Consider the following 22,954-nt stretch of genomic DNA (forward strand, 5'->3'; position numbering starts at 1 on the left):
ACACCATGTGGATGCAGCAGGCTGAGCCCGGCCCGGAACCGTACTGCCAGCCCACCGACTCCAGCGGGTGGGGAAGGACTCAGCCGTGAGCCAATTGTAAATAAATAACCCGTTAGCTCCGTAAGAACTCAGGGTCGACTTAAAGGCTCTGTTCAGTTCTCATTCAATAAAGGGAATGACACAGAAGACGGATGAGTAACTTTCAACTAGATTGGCGGCAAGTTACCAAAATGTACCCTGCTGTAATGACGCACAGTGGTGATACGCACCAGGTAAAGATGCTCAGGGCGCGGCGGTAGAGAGCACCGCCGTCGAGGTGCACCACCACCCTCGGGGCAGCTCTCCAAGACTGTAAATGCCTCCCTCTCCTCCCTGGAGATTCTGAAATGCCCCCGCTGCTCTTTGATTGTCATTACCAGACCGTCATTGTTACTCCATGAGGGGAGCCCGATCCCGTGGGTGTGTTGGGTCAGAAAGAGGGGCTTGAGCAGTTTAAAACGCTCCGTGACATTGGTCATTGGCAGGGCCAGAAACAGGACCAGAAAGAGCGGTAGTTGAAAACAGCAGTTTCCAAACACAATCAGGAAAGACTCCTGTTAGGTTTCCACACGCTGTAAAAATGGGCTGAGATTTCATGAACACGAGCAATGCCAAGGCATGTGTGGGCGGCACCCATTCTCTCAGTTCCGGCGTGAGGCTGGGGAAGCTGGATGGGCCTCTGCGGCTAGCGACCAGGAAAGGACTTGAGCCTTCAGCCTCCATCCGTGAAATCAGGCTGCCTGTCAGTCCCCCGTCCCTCATCCGAGCCATTGGGGGAGGTGACATCCTAGCAGGTAGTGTTTCCTCTTAATTGCTCCCCATTCCCTCCACTCCATTACCCTGTGAAGAGCCCAGCGGTTTCCCTCTGTGCAGCCTTTAAATAGAACGCAGGGAAAAAGAACAGAAGTGCCAACAGGCCCCTGGCTGAGACCCACCCTCCTGCCTACACCTGCCCCCCGCTCCTCCAGCAGTTCTGGAGGGTTTTGTGTCAGGAGCCAAACCCAATACACCTAGCATTCAAAAAGAAAATCGCAAAGTCAAAGCAGCACTAAAAGAGGAAAGTCTATTCAGTCCTATGCTCAGCTAGAAATGGTAATCCGAGCTGCACCTGTGAGTAGATAGCATTGTGAGGTACGTATCTATATTTAGTGGTATTATGACTGTTTCTTTGCAGCAGCAGGAAAGAAGTGGGAATGGTCTCCAAGACGTTCCCAAGAAAAGTTTAGGCTTTTCAATTTGATGTTGCCTAAGAGCCCTTTGCAAGGTTCTTGGATCCTCTGTGACTTAGTTCCAAATCTATCTATGTGTAACTATTTTCGTACGTGGAAAATATTTTAAGAGAAAAACCACTCTAAATCCTAGGTTTGAATATCACCGTTTCTCATAGTAGCAACATAATCAAATAACGTAGGTCCAAACCTACAGTTATGACGAACGCAGTATTATCTACAAAAACTGTTTATAATATTAGCTGGTTTCCAACCTGCTCATCTTTGTTCCTTTAGCAGTGGAGCTAGGCATCAAGCTAACAGAAGGTGAAAAGATTGCCATTTTATGTTTCTCTGCATTTTAAATAACTGAACTTTTATGTAGCAAACCACACAGATCTTGTGCCTAATCCAGGGTGTACATCTTGTTGTAATCAGTGCATGAAAATTAATGTTCAACTTGGGCATGTCTGCATTACATCAGCAAAACAAATCACAGCAGTTACTCCTCGCAAGCTGGAGGCCGCGTGGCTGGTGTTCCCCACATGTAAACCCTCCTCTGAGACCGTGAACCAGCTCTGGCCGAGGCGGCCTTTCTTGTCCTCCGCTCCAGCCTCGGTCACCCATGACGGCTCTCCTGCCACATGACTTTGTATTTGGCCATCTGTTCAATGTCGTCTCAACCCCAAGTGTTAAGAGCTGTGAGCTCTGGTTCAAGCTGAGCTAGAGAACTCAGATGTAGGTCATTCAGGTAAAAAAAAAACAAAACAAAAAACACGCGCCATTTGTTGACACGGCCTGTTTTAGTCCCTGGGCCTCAAGCGCTTTGGCAGCTAAACCGGGTGACTCTGTAACATACGGTTCAGCTCCGTCACTTTGGTTTTGCAAAATCACTAATGACTCATTCTTTTTAAATATTTTATCATCACTGCTTACATCTGTCACGTGTGGTAGTGGCTTAATTAGTCCCAGCCCTTCTCAAGAGTGAAACCCAGTGCAGAGAGCTGTAATCATTTCAAACTACAGAGCTGTTAGCTTTTTTTTTTTTTTTCATTTGTCCTTCTAGAATTTTGGTCAGATAAGGAGGGGCCGAATGCTAAATCATCGACATCTGTCCAGAGACGTAAGATGAATTTAGCTCACCGTAATTATGTGTCAACTTGTGAAGAATTTTTTGATAATACCAAGAAAGGAGGTGGATGAAGTCTAGAGGAAAAGATTGATCACTTGATTTAACATTTTAGATGGTGTAAACACATTATATGATAGTCCATGGCATGCCATACATTTTGCAGTTTTTCTTAGACATAGGATATTATATAAATAAAAGTTGCTATAAAAGCTGCTTTATTCAGCCTTTAAGACTTCAGTCATTAACTGTATATTGATCAGGCACTATGTTTGTTGAATGACTGACTGACTAGGTGCTGAGTAGGGGATTGAGGGAGTTTAGATATGGCCTAAGCTGCTATTTATTTGTGTATAGCTAGGAAAAATAATAGCAATACTTAGGAAATAATGTTTTGCTATCAATATTTATGATTTTTATAGGCATTTTTAGCTGTGTGTATGTGTCAGGCATCACATAAAGACTTAGTATCTGTTACCTGATACAGTTAGGGCTATGGTTTTCCCCATTTTCCAAGAAGGAAATTGGGATTAAAATATGAACCCTGCCCCCTGTGCCACAGAGTTAAATAAATAGCAAGGATTTGAGCTGATGTCAGTCTGTCCTGAGACCCCCTCATTCTTAACCATGGCGGTAATTCCAGTGCCAAGATGCCTGGAAAGCTGCTGAAGTGAATTCTAAAGCCATAAGGGAAATAATCAAAGTGGGGGGAGAAAAACTTTCCAGAACTTTCGAGGCCTTTGACACAACTAGTTAGCACACTGAGCCCAAGTCGTTCTTACTGGTTCTTGAAAGCCTGAGGTTTCCTCGGGTTATCCCATACCCTTGAACAGTCACCTGCTTCTCTTCCTAAATCAAACTGGCCTTGCCCTAGACTGTCAGTTGGTGAAGCCATGCTAATGCCCTAGCAGTGATCACCCTGATAAGAAAATTAATAGCCACCCCCTTCCAGGTGTTGCCAAGGTGGTCGGGTCATGAAAGCTCTCAGCATGCTTTCTTTACCAACCTACTGAAAAGGATTTCCCTCTTAGGCACAGGTCTGCCAGGATGGAGACCTCAGGTGCACAGGCCAAGCATGAGTTCCAACTCCTTTTCCTTTAGGAATATAGAAAAGGAAAGTTTGGGAGAGGATCAGGAATTCAACCCAGCCAGAGTCATGTAGACATAAAGAGCACTGTCTCAGCCCTCCCGCTGGTAATCCATGGTCTTTGCAATGAGAGATTATTTTAAGAGACAGATTCACAACCTTACAGCCCCCAGTATGGATTTTTGTTGACAAATTACTAATCGCACAACTTTGCTCGAAGGACTTTTAATAATGACTAGTTTGAGAGTTGAGAAGGGAAAGTCAGGTAATATTATATAGGACGTTGAGCTGTCCCAATTTCAATGGCTGTGGCTCATCTCTCCTCCAGAGAAAAAAGAGTTTTTGTTGTAAATCATAAACCACTATAAAAACAGATTAAAAATCAGTCTTGAAATTACTATTGTAATTCTCCCTTGAAAACCTAGGCTCTGCCAAATGCTGTGCTTTGTTTTATTTGTGTCCAAGTAGATGTCTCTCTCCCTCCTCCTCTCCTTATTTTTCATTACTATTATTTGCTTCATTTGAATGTTTATTTTGGAACAAGATATTTAATTACATACTTCTCTATACCTCTTTCTATTGGAGGGTGGGACGAAATAAACAACATATAGTCTTAAAAAATACCTAGTTAGCAATCCTACTTGAGAATTGAGTTACATTTTTCATATATAAAACATATGCCTGTGAGTCACTGGCATGTGCTTTTTATAATCAAAAGGTAATGCAGACAGCCTGATGGTCTCAGATGGATGCAAATTACCAAAATGGTGTAAATGAGGGGCTGAAAGTCCAGTGACTGTTAATAGTAGTTTTTTATTTAAATTGACATGTTAAGTTACTTTTCAAATGTGACCTATTCCTAGAATTTTTTTAAAAATATATAAAGAGCAATTTTATTTGCATTAAACATTTCTAGGAGCTCTTTCTAGGGGTTTCAGTTAAAAATGGGGGAAAGAATGACATGGCAGCAGACATGTCAGCTTGGCTAATACACGTCCTGTGGTTACGCAGGCCGTGTGCCTCTGGTCTTCCTCTGAGTGTCTCTGCTGATGGAACCTAGCTCTGGCCTTTCTTTGGCTTTTGTTTGAACCTGGATTCTTGTTGGGAAGGTAGTGCGATACAGATCACAGAAAAAGGGACTGAACTGTAGGCCCCAGGCTTGCCCGCTTGACGAGATGGTTTGTTTTCTCTTCCTGCCTTCCTCCTGGAACCTGATCACCTCTGTGATCCACAGACCGACAGTGAGCGCACAGACACCGCGGCTGATGGGGAAACCACCGCCACTGAGGTTGGTACAGTCACTGTGGGTGCCGCCCGTTGCCTAACAAAAATGCTGGTTCTGCCTTTAGGAACTTTGCATATTGCCTTTTAGGGTGGAGAGAAATTCTACTTTTAACAGTAGGAATTAAGTATATTCTGCTGCCTAGACCAGTGGTTCTCACACTCTGGCCTGCATCAGAGTCATATGGAGGTTCCCATCCTCCTGTTTCACATTCAGAAGAAGGTCTGGGGTAGGACTGGAGAATTTGCATTTCTAACAAGTTCCCAGGTGACAGTGACTCTATCCATTTCAGGGTCACTTTTTGAGAACCCTTGGCTAAATTGGTAATACTTTATAAAAAATTTTTATTGAAGTAGAGTTGATTTACAATGTTGTGTTAGTTTCAGGTGTACAGCAAAGTGAACCAGTTATACATACACATATATCCACTCTTTTTTAGATTCTTTTCCCATATAGGTCATTACAGAGTATTGAGTAGAGTTCCCTGTGCTATACAGTAGGTCCTTATTAGTTGTCTATTTTATATGCAGTAGTGTGTATATTTTTTTAAATGTATTCCCTTATCCCAAATGTTTACGCATGACAGCCATAATTGGGGGTGGGGGGTACAATTTATGTAATTAGCTTATTGACTAGATACAGATATATTTAAAATCCCAAATGGTCAAAATGCTTGTTAACATTATACTACTTCTCTTAACTCATTTTTCATAGCCTGGATGTAGTCTGGGTCACTCAAAAGAAATGAATTTTCCAAGGAAAAGAAAATGAACAAATTACTGTCAGTACTTTATTGGAAAAAAAATTATCACATTGACCAGTGATACTATGCTCTTATTTATCCTTTGTTAATTCTTTAGGGTTCATTAAATATGTGTATGGCTTACGTTGTTTTCTAAATCTTCTCTACCAGTAACTAATTAAAATTTCTGTAAAAACAATATTTATCTATAGCAGTGGAAGTCAAGATGTTCATTTCCTAAAGTGCTAATAACAGAATTTTTTTTTTTACTTTGTGATAGTGTTTAACATTAGGTTGTTTTTTCCATTATCCAGTCATAACAATATTTTCTAGTTGGGTATTTAGGAAGAACTAAAAATGTTATAGGTAGTATCTACACATCACTTCATTGAAAATATGTTCAGAAAAACATTTCAAAATGGAGTTTAATTGTTTCTTCCTTTGGAAATGCCAGAGTTCAGTTCAAAGTTTGGAAGTCATCATTTTTTAATTTAGAGATAATACTGTAAAACTATCATACTGGTTCTTTTAAGCAGTCACATGTAAACTGATTATAGGGTAATCATTTTCTATACCAAATATAACAATTGCATCTTAATTTTGTAAGAATTAGTTATATGTAACTACTGATACATTCAGTAAATTTCATTGTAATCCTAAGGTATGCTGTAAATGAAAAATATTTTAATACTACTACTTTAAATTTCTCTTAATTCGTCCCAGCCTCTCCTCCCCTCCCCCTCCCCGTGTCCACAAGTCCATTCTCTACGTCTCTATTCCTGCCCTGCCACTAGGTTCATCAGTACCATTTTTCTAGATTCCATCCGTATGCGTTAATATACGGTATTGGAGGGGGTAGCATTAACATATATACACTACCATGTGTAAAATAGGTAGCTGATGGGAAGCTGCTGCATAGCACAGGGAGGTCAGCTTTGTGCTTCGTGCTCTGTGACGACCTAGAGGGATGGGATGGGGCGGGGGGCGGGGAGAGGGAGGCTCAAGAGGGAGGGTATGTATGTACACATATAGCTGATTCACTTTGTTGTACAGCAGAAGCTAACACAGCATTGTAAAGCAGTTATACTCCAATAAAGATGTTAAAAACAAATGACTCAGCTATGAGAAAATAAAATACTATAAATTTCTCTAGCAGTTTTAAACTTTGTTATACAACATTTTAAGCATGCAAACGAAGACGTATAACATAGGTAGGTTATGAAGCTTAAAAATAAAATGAAGAGCTATGAACCCACCACCTCTGTAGAATCAGCATGCCTCCAGCCCTCTAACGCTTCTTATAACCGCTCCCCCTTCTCTTTTTTCCAGAGCCAGTGTAACAGCAGTGCAGGGTGGGGTGTGTAGGTTAGAGAGTCTGGTCCCCATTGAGACCCAGACAAAGTGATCCATTTGCTGAAAGCCATGTGCTCTGGCATCACCCACTTCTCACCCATAATTTCACTCTGGACCACGTCTTATAGTTGATTTTTGTAGTTGATGGTAGTCTATTTAATTTCCTCACTTACCCCATCCGTATCAGCCCTCTCCTCTCCCAAATTTGTTTTTAAGTAGGTGGGTTCAAGAAATTCAAAGATCCAAGAAATTTTTTAATGTGGGAACCTCTGTGTTAAGTTCTTTGTGCCTCAGTTCTCCAGCCTCTGTGTTAAGTTCTTTGTGCCTCAGTTCTCTGGTCTACAAACTGGGGATCATAATAGCTAACCTCATAGGATTATTGTGAGGACTCCTCCACTCCAAGGGAGCTCTCATCATTGGGTATTCATAGCCGTTTCTGTGAATTTTAATTTCGATGTCGGCTTCCCCCACTTCCTGAACCGTTGCTAACGTCTTTTAAGGACAGACCGCCAAGTCCTAGCTGTCCTCCCAAGTCCTCCCAAGCACACGTGTGGGCTCATCGTGCTTGGAAGTGTCCGGGTTAAAATGTCAAACACCCAAGGGGCAAGGAATCTTTTGCTCCTGTCTTCTTATTAAGCTTCACAATTTGTGTGTGAGAACGTTGTGGTTTATGTATAAGAAAGAAATGTCTTCTCACATAAGAGCAAACTAGCACCCCCGTGTAGCTGGCTTATGTAGACCCATCCTTCCATCTTAGAGTCGATGGCATGGTAAGACTTTATTTCCCACTCTCTCTTGATGCTGGCAGTCGGACCAGGAGGAAGATGCAGAGCTCAAGGCACAGGTAGAAAATTCAAAACCAAACACAAAAGCAGAAACCAGCGTGTGATAAGTCATTGTCTGTGGTGTCCAGATCTTGCAGCATGCTCCATGGTGGTGACTGTGTGCTGGTGCAGTGTGGAGGATGACACTTGTTCATGTGACTATCATGTCCCTTACCTTCCTTTCTTCTCCACTTTTTTCAGAATAGTCTGATTAAGCGAATAAAGGGTGAAAATGTATATGTCAAACATAGTAATCTTATGTTAGAGGTTGGTATTGGTATATACCAGTGCATGCTTGTGTGTGTTGGTTTTCCTTTAGTGGCTTAACCTGTGGGCTCGTACCATGATGCATGAAGGGTGTGTCCTCACCTGTGAATACGTGCGGTTGACTTCTCAGCTTCCTCTGATTCCTTCCTCTCTCCTAGACGTAGATCCCCTTTCCTCCGTGTGTATTTATTTTAATTCTCTGGTTACATGTGAATTACACTGTTAACAGTCGACCTTTGAAACTTTTGATTTTTATGCTTGCGTGAACTAGATTTTGTTTTCCCTCGGAAATATCACATTTTCACCAGAGTGTTTGTGGTAGTGTCATGAGCCCTGATCAGAATTCTTTTATTTTGACTACTAATGAGATAATGACCTAACTTTTAAAACGAGAGAGAGCACGCAGAAAGGAAAACAAACGTAAAACGTTGACTGTTGGATTCTTTATGTTCTGAATATAGGAGCTAGATAAAACCCAAGATGACCTGATGAAACATCAGACCAATATTAGTGAGCTGAAAAGAACCTTTTTAGAAACCTCCACAGACACTGCCATCACGAACGAATGGGAAAAGAGGCTTTCCACCTCCCCCGTGCGACTAGCCGCCCGGCAGGAGGAGGCACCCATGATCGAGCCGCTGGTACCTGAAGAGGTCGGTATTCAGGCTTTGGGTTGCACTTGTCTTCTGTCCACTAGCCTCGCTCCTCTGCAGGGTCTGCAGGGAAAGGATGTGGCAGGATTCTGAGTAGAGAATCTCACCCCTTGTCTGTGTATAGCCAGTACAATGTTAGGTGGCCAAGGAGTGAGTAATCGCATCCCGTGGTGCTTTGGAATGAACAAGGAAACTCTGGTTCAGATCTGCTTATTCTAGATTCACAGCTGGGAGACATTGACCTACTGTATTAATGAACCAACAGTTTTTCTGAATGTACTTCCGCTAGTTTAAGAAATGCCTTGAAAATTCATGACTGTTTCTCATCAGTTGCAAGATGAGCATGCCTATTGAGATTGTCTAATGTTTGACTAAACAGTGTTCTGAAGTTGATAACATTTCAGGGCATACTTTACTCTGGGACTACTACACCAGGTTTTTACGGGTATACTCAGTTTTTTATTTCATTTTTATTTATAGCATATACATATATTTTTAAAAATTGTTTATTTTAACTGATTTATATATATAAACATATATATTATATTATGACTTATAATCAGTTTTTATTTGGTTTTTAATGGGGAAAGTAAAGGCCAGAATGTCTTTTTGAGTAAGTCTTCCATGTTGGAAATCGCTCTTTAAATGTACAGCAAGATAGTGGATTCAGCTGGTGTTACTTCAAGGCTCCCATTGTGTGGGACCCACAGTGGCAGTGGTACTAATCTTACTGTCAGCTGTTACATATCATCTTACTTTATCTGTCTTTCAAAAGAAGTAGTTTTTAAAATGGCATCTTTCTAGTATAATATTAACTTCTTTCTTCCCTTGAAAGCTGTTTATCTAAAGTGACCACAATCATGATGTTCATGACAGTTCCAATCCCACTTAAAAAAAAATGACAAGGTATATCACCATTTGAATTACTTTGTAAAGGGCCTTTTTATGCAGAATAAATGAAAAGTCCTGTGACCAAAGTATTCCTGTACCGTTAAACATCGGTTGCATTCAGAGTGTTTGAGTTTCAAGACACAAAAATTTCAGATTTTCCTGATTGATTTAAATATTGTAGTTCCTGCATTAGTAAGACTGCCACTTATGAGTTATGGTCAGATAAGTTTTATTGTAACTGGTCAAGTTTGGTTTACCCTATTTCTACGAGGGCTGGAAATAAGGAAGGACGTGCTGGCTCTGAAGATGGCAGATACTGGATTACGTTACAAAAACACAAAATAAATAGCCACTGAAAAAGTCAGGCCTCTCCTCCCCTGCTGTCACTCAGGGACACGCGAGGTAGCAGCCCTTTGAATGGAAGTTCGGGTTGTTGCTTGGAGAAGTTTAAAGGTGGTGATAATAAACAAGGGACTGTCGAAGTCTAGGTCATTAGACTAGTAAAAGAAATTGTTTTCACTTATTAAATGCTCTGATTCTTAGAGAATAACGGTGATGACCCCAAAGAATGTTAATAACTTAAGAGGTGATGCTTTGAATACGCTGAACTTACCCTCGATGTGGATGCCTTATCCCTGTTGGTGCAGAGAGACTGCAGTAGACCTAAGAAAGGATTGTTTTAAAAGGATTAAAGGATGGAGGAAAGACATCCTCTGCAGAAGCACAAAGTGGTTTGGTTACGTAGACTGGAGACCAGCAGCTGGCTTAGTAACTGCTTTCAAGTGTCTGCTGAGTGGTGAGCAGAAGCTGTACCTTAGGACTCCACTGCCACCGGCAAGGGAGGAAATTATTGGGAGACTTGCTAGATGTAAAGAAGAGCTTCTTAAAAACAAGGCTGGCTAATAACCCTGGTTATCAGAGGGGCTCTGAAAAAGCAGCTCCAAGGAGCTTCAGGTCCCAGAGGAAGAGAGGTCCCTTCTGGGAGGTCAGGGCTATGCGCGCTTCCCTCGCCTTGGGGCTCCCATCTGACCCTTCTCCCGGAGCCCTTGGTGACACCCAGTTTATCCTCCATTTGAGGGCCCTGGAAACAGCCCGGCAAGTTCTTATGCTCCAAATTCTTGTTCATTTCTATATTAAAACTTAATATTGGCTTTTGTTATTGGTTTTGTGAAAAGCACAAAAGATAATTTTATCCTCCCAGCCAGCTAGGCATACACAAAGCATGTTTGTTTAAAAACACCTAAACAAAAGATTTTCATTTTAGAGGGGAGGTGTTTTTCTAAGTAAATTACTCATTTGATGTTATCCTTTTATTTAATATGACCCACTTTAAATTAATTAAACAATAATTGGCCAGTTTAGAAAGAGGTCCAATTATTTCTAAAAGAAAATATGTAACTTAATTTTTTAAAGTGACTTCTCAAAGTAATATTGCTTGTGTCAGAAGGGTAAAGAAACTGATTCAGTGACGCCACACTTAGTTGGATTTTTTGGGGAATCTCAGTGATACAATGTTGTTTTGAAAAAAATGTGATGACTCCTGATTTTTTTTTTTTTTTTAAAGAAGATGTTGGGGGTAGGAGTTTATTAATTAATTTATTTATTTTTGCTGTGTTGCGTCTTCATTTCTGTGCGAGGGCTTTCTCTAATTGTGGCAAGCGGGGGCCACTCTAAATCGTGGTGCGCGGGACTCTCACTGTCACGGCCTAAAAAAAAAAAATTGCTCAAGGCACACCTTCCCAGGTAAGGTGAACAGGCAACAGCCTGTTTAGTGCCACATTTTTGCTTTTTTGTGTTTTTTGTTGGTGATTTTGCTATTTAAAACGATCTCCAGGCATAGTGCTGAAGTGCTGTCTAGTGTTCCCAAGTACAAGAAGGCTGAGATGTGCCTTATAGGAAAATATGTGTGTCAGATACGCTTTGTTCAGGATAAGTTATAGTGCTGCTGGCTGTGAGTTTGATGTTAATGGATCAATAATAGATATTAAATAAGGGGTCTTTAAACAGAAACACACATAAAACAAGGTTATGCATGGATCAGTTGACAAAAATTTCATGACCAGAAGCTCCCAGGAACCTGACCCTGTCTTTCCCCTAGGAGCTGTGGTTCAGTACTCAGTAATTCAGTGTTCACAGCAACTTTATAGAACACAACTGCCATAAGTAACTAGAATCCACTCTCTTTATGCATTTTTCTGCTTTCTTGTCCAGCTTTACTTTTGCTATTCAGGTCCTGGATGGGCCTTAAATTGGGCAAAATACACATTCACTGTGGATCATCTATTCATGGATAGAGAGAATTATCTCCATTCTGTGAATCTGACTTCTGTGACTTTCCATTCAGACCCTGGGGTGCGACTGTAGACGCGTATTACAGTCACCTACAAGATTTTTAAAATACCGATGCCTAGGTTCTACCTCAGAATCTGATTTAATTAGTCAGAGGTGCACCCCACACATTACTCTTTTTAAAAGCTCTCCACATAATTCTAATTCACAGCCCAATTTGAGAACCCCTGGCCCGAGCAGAAATGAAAGTCCCAGCTCCATAGAGACCCTTAATCATCTGAGCAAGTAACACCTCTGTGAATTTTGCATGCCACTGTAGGGCCTTGTGTCCCAATTATGACACAGGCATGAACGTTTAAGGAACTAAATGAAATAGTCAGGGCGTGCATCTGACTCTGTCTTAACCCCTAGTAAATGTTTCGATTATCAGCTTTTCTTTATCAGTACCTCTTAACTTTAGCAGAACTCACTGGATTGGGGTTGACAGTATACAGGATTTAATGATAACATCTATCCCCTTATGTTACCCTTTTCCGTTATTATGGGACATGCACAGTTCTGGATGCAGACAGTGTGGACATTTTTACTTACAGACACAGACGTTTTTAAAATTAGTTGATGTCAGATAACAGGATATGCTGAAAACTACTGCTGTTGTTTTTTTAAGCTCTCATTGTAGGAAAATATTTAGTTCAGTGATTATAATTAGAGGCCTAGCCATGGTATTCTGAAAAGTGTCTATAATTTTGACTTCCTGTTTCTTATTTCTGTTTATAAAAGAGGCTATGATTGAAAGTTTAAAAAATAAATCCACATTGAATGATTCCACATGGTACATTTTGTCTCTTGCAATATCTTTCTCCAAAATGGGACAGGACAGGGATTTTTTTTTCCCCCTTTGAAATGTCTTATTTGTTGCTCATTTAAAAGGAGCATATGAGGACGATGCTATCAAAATCTGTCAGCAGGTCATTCCAGATAACATTCCAGATGCTCCTCTATAACCTCTTGCAGGCAAACGATTAAATATAGTACTGATAGCTTTGTAGATACATACCTAGGAATTTTAAATACCTCTCATAAAATTATATTGCTTATCATCAACAAGAGGGTTTATTTTCAAAGTTCCATTCGTCTAGAAACTTTGAACTTTTCTATTATTATTTTTAGATGACTTTACCAAAATATCCTTTTGTTCACTATTCTATGCAGTCGTGTGCTGTACACAGAGACAGGCTCGGTAGCTAACGTATTGCCCCTTGAATTATGCCTGTTTAATACTAAAGGAAGCAATAAAAAGATGAAAGGAAAAAAACTGTTCTAACATAACGTACGTAATGTCCTTTTAAATTTTATATGTTAAAGACAAGCATGACTTCAAATACTTAATTCTTCACCAAGATATTCTGAAGTTGACTTTTCAGGATTATTTGCCATGTTATAAAAGTTCAAATAAAGCTATAACCTTATGCTTATTTGTGGAATAAAGACATCAATCTGGGCATAACTGGGTTGTTGAGATTAGTAGCTAATGCAGTGACCCACGTGTGTTTCCTTTCTCTGTATCAGGCGGCACTTCAGTAGGGAATATGATCAAGAATTTGTCAGACATGGAAGTGAGAATTTATTCCTCACTTAATTTTTTTTAAATCTTAACATTTTCATTTTAATACTCACTTTTACAGTATTGCAGATCACTGACATATGAACACTACTGAAATGCCAGAAAGCTCTTTATGCCACTCTTGCATATTCTGTGTTTGTAGAAATGAGAAATGTTTGAATCCTAAAAACACCGGAGATTCAAAACATAATCTGTTACTCTTTGGAAATAATTGTTAAATGTTGAGATGGCTTCCGACCATTTTCCAAATTAATAGGCACTAATTTACTTCTTCAGAAAAAAAAAAATGAATGAGTATTATATGTGTAGCACAAGAAAAGAACTCTCTTCCTAACTTGCCTTTTTGGAAACTGTCTGCTTCCTCTTCTCCAACCCAACCCCCTTTATTCAAACAGACCAAAGAAGAAAGAGAGATTTCTGAAAAGGTTCTGTTTTTGCAGCAAGGAAGCTCTCCATTCTTTGAGTCTCAGGTAAAAAACATTAAGGAATTTTCCAGAAGGAAATTGCTCTTCAGATTTCAGTGTCATTAAAATGTCTGTAGTTTTTCCTTTCTTTTTAAAATTTACCTTGTTTGCCACTAAGGTAGGTATATCATTTTTGCTTAGATTCTGGGGAGGGAAGTAGGGAATTTTGTTACTAATTTAGTTATCCATTAGCTATCATTTCTTTGTGGCTTTTGCTCCTAGGTGATTATATCTGTGTGTGGTCATTGAAGCATTATGATTATACTTTGTAATGATATTACTGGACCTTTTAGTACCTCTTTCACCCATAGAGTGATGCTTATTTAGATGACCTTGACTGATTTTGAAAGTTCTGAACTTTTATTGGTTTTCCCACTAGCCGAGTGTGATAAAGAGAATTCAGGAAGGAGGCTCTGTGGTTACCTCTCGTCAAATCATTTTCCAGAAAACTGTCCCATCCACCCTAGAGGTTATTTTTCACTTCATTTTGTTTAATCCGGCACCAGCCTATAGATGGATCTGTAATCCTTTTTCTTAAAACCCACCTGTTTCTAGATTCAGGCTAGGATAAATACGAAAGTAGCAAACGTCCAAGTTTAAAATGTAAACCAAGGTGCTCCCTTGCTCCTGGCTTGGTTTCTCTTCCCTCTGTAACCTGTTAGACTAGTTACCTCCTAACGTCCTGGTAGGCTCCCCAAATACAGAAGTTTCATAACTTGCATTTCTTCTGCCTTATTGGAACTAACACTGAGGAAGCTGGCAAAGAAACTCCTGAGACGATGAACTTCGGTTGTAAATAAAATCGGAACAATGTACAGACCACTGTGACCTGTTTCTAAGAGGCTCCGACAGTGTCCTAACAGTGGGAAATAGTTTATTACAATGCCTGGAATACAGGTGCACTGAATACTTATTGGATAATAAGTGCTAGAGTGGATTCCGTCTCCCATATAAGGAAGTATAATTCACAAACATGGAAAATGGTTTTCACAGAAATTTGTGGAAATTCTGGCACGTTCTTTGTGAGAACAACAGATATGAAGCACAGTGTTCTATTTCACATGGAAAACTGTCTTTTCTATGTCCACACAAGTAAAGCTAAATAACTTGTACAACAGCTTCAAAAATGTTGTTTAATCTTGACATACAAAATGATCAGACATTTAGCATAAGATCAGATATAGTCTTTGCAAAATTTACCACCAAAGTATTTCAAGAAATCTGAAATTGCGAGTGTACACGCAGACCGTATTCCAAGTTGCAGGTTAGAGTTAATAAATTTCAGATGGGAAGAGATTGTAGCCATAATTAATAAAAATAACCCCAGCCCTGTGCAGTCACCTCCCAGGCCTGAGTGTAGCTCTCACCCTGATTGCCTTAAAGGATTCTTATTTTAGAAATGAGATACCATCAGAACTTCTAATTTAGCTTTTATATTCCAAATATAGGGCACAGAGGACTGGGTTATTGTAGACAGAATACCCACTGAGGTAGTTGATGGTGATTCGAAAAAGATTGTGACGTACAAGGTGGTGACCGTGAGCGCTAGAACCGATGACATCCCCGCCGACTCGTCAGGATCTAGCGCCACTGAAGTGCAGAGCTTTGAAGACTTGGCCCGAGAAATGCACTTGAAGGAAGAGAACAAACAGAAAATATACACACTCGGAAAGTCCTACGATACCGTGTCTGGAAAAATTGTCACTATGACAGGAAAAGTCAAAGAAGGGGAGAAGGTGGTGTCCCCCTCCCCTCTTGAGCCAGGGCTAGCCGAGCTCACGAAGACCCCCCGTGTCCTGGCAGAGTTCGAGGTCCTGGGAGTCCTCACCGAGGACAGGACCAGGAGGGGGCCTGAGGTCCACACTCCAAAGCGGAGGCTGTCGGAGTCGCTGGCCCCCATCAGGGAAGCCGAGTCCCGGCTGCAGAGCCCCGAGGATGATGCTCTTGAGAAAAGCCACATGCCCGGGAGGGATGCCAGTCTGGAGGGCGAGCGGCTGGGCAGAGCAGAGCCCGAGGCCGAGGCCGAGACCTGGAAGGTGGGGCCCTTCAGTCCCCGCAGGAAGAGCCTGTCCCAGTGGAGATACTCCCAGGAACCGGCCATCACCGTCGCCACCACCCAATACGTTGTCACAGAGTCGGCCACGTCCCAAGTCGTGGTAACCGGTGCTGCCTTTGGGCCGCCGTTTCCGATTCCAGCATGACGTTTGCCAAGGCAGCCCTTCCACCCTGAGCCTTTCCATTTCTCTTGCTGTTTGGCTTATGTTGAGAGCCGCCAACCCAAGCTTTTTTGTTGTTTTCATGGTTAAGTCACTACCGCGGTCTGACGTGAGCATTGAGATACCTGCCGTTTTATTTCCAGCTCTTGTCCCCGAGGTGGGGTGGTGCTGCCGGGGCTTGAGGTGCCGGTGCCGGGTGAAAGGATCCGCTTCACCCAGCACCGCCCTAACCCCAGGAACTCTCTCCGCTTTACCAAACCAGAGCCCCTGCTCACCCCGATTTGCTGTTGATTTCCCATCCCTATGTGTTTCCAAATCTGTCTGTAGATCCCTCCATCCCTCGCCCTGGGTCCCGCGCCTACAGTTCTGTCTAACCAGCTGTGAATGAGTACATGCCCTCCTGTGTCCCGACCTCTGTGCTTGACTCTCCATTTCTCTGTTCACTCAGACTAAACAGTCTTCTGGAGAAAAGCTCATGGATGGCTCTGAAATCTTCAGCTTATTAGAGTCTGCGAGAAAACCGACAGAATTCATAGGAGGGGTTACTTCCACTTCTCAAAGCTGGGTGCAGGTGGCCATCTGTTTCCATCCTCGGTGTCTCTGTCTCTTTGCCTTTTCTTTGTGCCTTTTTGGGGTGTGTGTGTTGCATCCAAGTGGCTTTGCTTTAAACACCTGAGAGGGGTCTCCACTTACACCCCTCTGTGCCTGTCCCACGTTTGCATCACATGTCTTTAGTTCCATTACAAGAACATACTTCAGATGTTCAGAAAGCAATCGTGCTGAGACGTTTTAACAGCATTTAATTTCTTAAAGCATTTTATGTCACCTGTTAGGTCTAAGGAAGCAGCCAAAACCAATATGCATGTGCTCCAATGCTTTCATTTTGTTTTGGTTTTTTAATTGCGTTTTATACTGCACTCTCGTTTCTTTTGCAACATCCGAAGAAGCAGCACAGGTTCGAGGCTATGTGTCAGGCAGAGGGCAGGCATCAAAGACTCTGGTGGGGGGAATGAAAGCTAATTTATATTTTCTCTAAGCGTTGCTGGTTATAAGCACTGGTACTGGCTTTAGGTACCCTGGTGAGTGGCTGCTTTTGTTGTTTTTTTTTTTTCTTTTGCTTTCTGACCTTTGCTTTGTGGAAAGTCACACTGACACCACAACTTTTTTTCCACGCAGAAAATGGAAACCAAGATGGAGTCTGGCAAAATAGAGATGGAAACAACCCAGCACCCCCAGCCACTTAGCACCCAGAAGGTTGTGCAGGAAACGGCATTGGTGGAGGAAAGACAGGTGATGAATGCACATGCAAGTGGGGATGCTTCTTACGCAGCTGGAGATGACATGGATGCTGTGACCCAGGCAGCATCTGCTGATATATCTGATGTGAAAGGGAAGGAGGTCTCTGCTCTGACTGAGGGAGCGAAGGAGGAAAAAGGGGAGGTGGCCGACAAAGCTGTCCTTGAGCAGGGAGAGATGGCAGCTGCTTCCCAAGAGCCAGAGGAGGAGCAGAGTGCAGCCATCCACGTTTCTGAAGCTTCGGAAGAAAAACCTCATTTTGAGGTAACTAGCGGTTAATGTTACTTTTAGTGCTGAAGTAAGTCCCTGAAATTTAGTTAAGCATAAAGGCAGGGCTAGGTTTAATTTTCTTCCTTTTCAAAGAGCAGTTTGTTTCTCCTCTTGTTGCCTTCTTGCATGGCAATTATGGGGTCTCCATGCTGGTCTGGGGTCCCATGCAAACATATATAATGATTATTCACAATCTAAAGTTCCAGGAAATGGTTTCCACTCTCTTTGCAATTACCGTAACTGGCAATAAATCTGGGAGATGCATAGCCTGCCAAGATATTAGAAAACTTGATAAATTTATTTCTGATCAGTGTACTTATCCAGAAGGACCAAAACCAGGCTTGCCCAGGCACCAAGTGCTAGAATTTATTCTTTATTCTCTTTTATTGAAATTCCTGAAGTATATGGGGGCGGGGTGAGGGGTGGTGGTTGAATGTCTTATTACTTGTTCCTTCTGTCTAAGAAGTTTTTCAATAAAAGGCTAATTTATGATTTTTTAATCTATTAAAATTAGTTTATGAGATAGAGGAGAGGGAATGTAAAAAAGTGAGTTTTTTCCATTTCCTTCGAAATATTTTCTTGTACCTGAAACATTCCATATGAATTCTGGGAGACTGACATGTATCTGTTGTGTGCCTCATTCCCCAACTGCCCCCCACGTAAAATGTAAACATTTATTTCATACCAACCTGTGCTTATATATATCCACCAAGAGGGGAGGGAAAAAAACAAAGGTATGTGTTTGCAAAATTTAATAGCCACTCTGCCTGCTTCCCATTGGTATAGTCATCTACTGTGAAGACAGAAACCGTCAGCTTTGGCAGTGTTTCACCAGGAGGAGTAAAGCTAGAAATTTCCACCAAGGAAGTGCCTGTAGTTCACACAGAAACAAAAACCATAACATATGAATCATCACAGGTAAGACAGTCTATGAAGGCCAGAGCCCTGGCACCTGTTTTACCCCTTGAATGGCTTCATGCATTTAAGTGTCACTACATGATATTTAATTTGTGAGACTCAGAGGACCCAACTGTCTCTGTCAAGAACGGTGCAGTAATTGTAATTTTATTACCGATCAAGGAAGAGCAGGTGACTTAAGCAGGTCTTCACAGAACTTGACATGTAGAAAGAGGCTCAGAAATCTATCTCCCTGCCATAGATAAGGAAGAACACTAGCTCAACCAGCCCCTGCTCACATTTCTGAAGTCCCAGCTTTTTAATGAGGGTTAACAGTGGCCAAGTTTGATTCGGTCCGTAGTCTGTGGCAGCTCCCGGATGCTGATGGAGCAGCACAGTGATTGTGCAGATAATTAACTCATCGCCATGCCCTAACCCAAGACAGCAGACATCTGGAGAGGTGACATCAATATTCAAGTGGCGTCTCCCCTTTGCTTGCTTAGGTTGATCTTGGTGCCGATTTGGAGCCAGGTGTGCTCATGAGCGCACAGACGATCACATCTGAAACCACTGGCACCACGACCACCACCCACATCACCAAAGTAAGTGGAGCGGGAACGGATACAGCAAGGTATCCGTTCAGAGCTTCTGTGTTGGGCCGCACCAGCGGATAGGTGAATACCAGGATGCCAGGCAGCTGCACTGGAGCTCTCACGGCTGCTGTATTTGTGGTACATCTGTCCTCACATGCCAGGTTCCGTTTAAGAATATGCATTCCGATGCCCTTTGCATAACCCTTAACTCCAATGCATAGCATATGGCAGATGTTCCGGAAACACCAGCCAGCCAAAACCCGAAGGACTCTATTCTGGCTTCACTTCTGAAGTGAACCATTGTGAATAGCTGCCATAGGATTCTGTTTCAGTTCTTAAAGAATGAATGACGCAGCTTAAAGCTGTGTCAGCATTTCCCGCCGTTGCCCCCGGTCAACAGTGACGGCAAATTCATAATGCTTATGTGTCGCTTTCAGACTGTGAAAGGAGGCATTTCAGAGACGAGAATCGAGAAGCGAATCGTCATCACGGGAGACGCGGACATTGACCATGACCAGGTAGCGTGTGACAGAGGGTAGATACCCCGGCAGGGAGACAGAGAAACACTAGCTGGTCGTACTCTTCCCAGAGCTGTCCTTCTAGTCCAGCCTGTAGTCTAAACAGTTTTCTGAATTAACTTTGCAGTATGCAGCGTATGACCCTCTTTGCAGTCATTGTATCCCATTTGTAACTTGTGTATATAGATCTTGCTCACGAGTCTCCACCCGGCTCTGATCTTGCACGTCCCGCCTCCTTTTTGTCTTTGCCCTTCTGTGATTTCCTGGGGATAGGCACTGGCTCAGGCAATTAAAGAGGCCAAAGAGCAGCACCCTGACATGTCAGTGACCAAAGTAGTGGTCCATAAAGAGACAGAGATCACCCCTGAAGATGGAGAGGATTGAGCCCAGGTAAGAGGTGGCGCTGGTTCTCTAGGCTTGGCCTCGGCTGGCATGTGGCCCAGGGCTTCCCTCTCCCCCTCCCCCTGCCTCTTCCCACTCCTTTTTCTCTCACTGGCATTTGCAGGGCTCTGGGTATCAAGAGGATGGAAAATTGGTTTGCGGCTGCTGCTTTCTTTCATATTTGGAGGCTCCATACTGTGGACTTTTTACCTCCCCTGCCAGTTAGAGGATAAGGAGGAAGCAGAGTCTGCTTGCCTGGTCCTGTGCATGTTCCCTCTTAATGCATGCTCTGTGCTCCTCCCATTATCCACATTTGAAAGGTCGGATCTGGTTTCACTTGCCATGTAGCCTAATCAGAGCTAAGATGGTTTTGTTCTGACAGGTGCAATTCGCGTGTTCCAAATACTAGGGAAATAAAATATAGCCTGTTCTCCTGTTGGCTGCGTTATCCCATTGTAAGCTTTCTCTTCCACCGTGTTTGGTGCTAGCCTGTTTATGTTTTTGTTTTTGCTTTGTTTTACAATTTGAGACCAGAGCACTCACTCTCATTGTGGATGTCATCTATTTCCTGTATTCTTTGGGATGATTTTTTCCCCGAGTGTAGTATCGTGTCTCAGGAGGAAGCAAAAATGCAGTCTTGTGGTCCTGCTTTCCTCCAGAAAGCGCGTGCCTTTCCAGCCACTGTTTGGCCGACATCATGAGCAGACAGCATCTTCTGTGTGTGCACAGACTTGTCATGCATACTAACCCGCCCCTCGAGAACTCGAGGGGCCCTGAGCATCCCTGGAAGGCTTTGAATGCTGAATGCAGCTCCTTGCACACTTGGTTATGTGATAAAAGTCTCTTAAATGCTTTACATGTATAAATGAAATAAGTACGTTCTCTAACGTTGGTTAATGTTGACTGATGAGTGGCTTCTCTCAAAGGGAAAAAATATAAACATCACTCATTATATTCAAATTAAGAAGGTAATTTGGAAGATAGAAAGCAAAAAAAAAAAAACCAAAAGAAGGTTCTCTTCAGCGAGTTGAGCCACTTGGGTGACGATGTGGTTATTTCAGAGAAAGCCTGTCAGTGGCGTACACTGGTATTTTACAGTATCTTGTCAAAAAGAGCATTTCATAACCGTACAAGATACTTCTCCCATGACCTCGAGCTGAGGGAAACTCTCAGGTGTTTTCAGACGAGTAACTGATCAAATCTCTCTTCTGCAGGAATAACCTAGGCTGCACCTGAAGCCAGTCACGCAAACCATTAGAAAACCCAGAGTCTATGTGGAGTTTCCTCTTCTAACCCACTGATTTGCATCTGCCCATGGACAATTTCAATCCAGAAGAACTGACCTTGACCATTTAATAAAGACGCTGGCAGAGACCTTCCCATAATAAAGCAATCTGAGTCAGGCTCACTAAACTGACATTGCATGAAGCAACGATACAATTACAAAACAAGCAGCATTTTTACGTTTCACACAGTGTCTGAATTCTCAGCTACACCTGCACGTTCATAACCAACAATAGAAACCGTGATCTCATGTAACACATAAAGCAATCCATGCCTTTCATAGCTGATTATTATTAAAGTCTAAACAAAATTGCAGTTTCTTAGGTGACAGATCTTTTGTTTACAGATCAACAAAGATTACCCTAAACTGCTAGAAGCTGTCTAGTCCCGTGTGTCAGGTTTTTCCCAGATTAGATGTGCCAATAACCGAGTTTATTCATTAAATAACTTGAATCTTGTACTTGTTTCCTCTGGTTTATTACTCTCACCTGTCAGCAGTAACGACTCTCCGATCCTCTGGAAATATTTAGCGCTCACAATCCTGCTTCGTGTCATCTAATTTAACCGTTAGAAAGTAGTACTGACTTTAGCGTATCAGTGTGATCTCTTCCCCGTCGTCCGCTTTGGTCTGCGTTCAGTCTGGAAAGCCTCCCAGAGTTCCCTAACAAGTCCTAAATATGTAAATTGTCATTATTTTGGAAAGAAGACCTGTATTTTTGTTAGTTCACCGTATGATGAAATTTCACTCCGGGAAAACCCGTTGGGCTCCTGTTGCTTTGTTTTCTTTCTTCATTTCTTCGTCCTTGTATTTTTTTTTAATGGATTTTTCTTCTTTTACTTGAAAAAAAGTGTTTTATTTCCAAATCTGGTCCATATTTGCAGTCTAGTTCAGAGCCAAGCCTTAAACTGTACAGAATTTCCACTGTAATAAAACTATTTAGTGTTTAGTTATAAATAGCCTTCAAAAAGTTATATTCTCCATTTCACTGTCAACCACATCGCACAGCCATGGTGAATGTATGTTTCCGCATAGCAAAATAAAAATGGTAAATGCATTTAAACCTCTTATTCTCTAAGTGTACTACTTTCAGGATTGTACGTGTCTGGCCCAGAGCTAACATTTGCATGACATCAAAGGCCTCATTCATCTTCAGGGTAGAGAAAGCCTGTCTTTTTCCAGGATAAAAAGTGTAGACAGATGGGGAACAAAGTACGTGTAGATAAATGGTTGGTTGCCTGTGCAGGCCTTGAAAAGTACAACTGGTATCACAGAATCTCATTTTCAAAGTTTTCGTTTTTCTGTTAGAAGAGAGGCTGTGCTCTAATCCCAGTGTTTCTGGGGGTTTTTAATTACCAGAGAGACACCTCTGCCTCACATCCTCTCCAGAGACGAGCAGGTTAGCAGCTGGGTCTGCAGGGCGGTGAGTGTTCCTGCAGCTCATTGACATCCAGCTGCTCGCATGCCGGGGACTAAGAATCAGCCTTTCTGTTACCAACCGCCCACCTAACGCCTAAATGCAGTCGCTGCCATTTCTTACCTCACTTCTGGACTTTTCAAAAATCTCTAAAAAAAATGTTTTATTCTTCCTCAGAAAATTACTAGATTTGACCACAGAGCTTTTACTGAGTTTTACTGAGGGGAGTCAG

At 42.1% G+C, this 22,954-nt stretch overlaps 1 protein-coding gene across 1 annotated transcript in view; it reads left to right on the forward strand.

The window, feature by feature from the left end:
• EPB41L3 (erythrocyte membrane protein band 4.1 like 3) overlaps window positions 1-22,362 on the forward strand; it is a gene marked incomplete at its 5' end in the record, with an annotated part of 85,844 nt that extends 63,482 nt beyond the window's left edge. The window contains 10 exons of the mRNA XM_082667524.1: window positions 4,698-4,751; window positions 7,649-7,684; window positions 8,393-8,584; window positions 16,517-16,639; window positions 17,245-17,628; window positions 18,421-18,552; window positions 19,035-19,133; window positions 19,562-19,642; window positions 19,916-20,032; window positions 21,238-22,362. Of these exons, the coding sequence (XP_082523650.1) occupies window positions 4,698-4,751; window positions 7,649-7,684; window positions 8,393-8,584; window positions 16,517-16,639; window positions 17,245-17,628; window positions 18,421-18,552; window positions 19,035-19,133; window positions 19,562-19,642; window positions 19,916-20,026 (1,212 nt within the window). The 3' untranslated portion in view covers window positions 20,027-20,032; window positions 21,238-22,362. The remainder of the gene's footprint in view (window positions 1-4,697; window positions 4,752-7,648; window positions 7,685-8,392; window positions 8,585-16,516; window positions 16,640-17,244; window positions 17,629-18,420; window positions 18,553-19,034; window positions 19,134-19,561; window positions 19,643-19,915; window positions 20,033-21,237) is intronic.
• Between the last annotated feature and the right edge of the window lie 592 nt (window positions 22,363-22,954).

Source organism: Grampus griseus (genome assembly GCF_964374135.1).
Source record: "Grampus griseus genome assembly, chromosome: 12".
Lineage (NCBI taxonomy): Eukaryota > Metazoa > Chordata > Mammalia > Artiodactyla > Delphinidae > Grampus > Grampus griseus.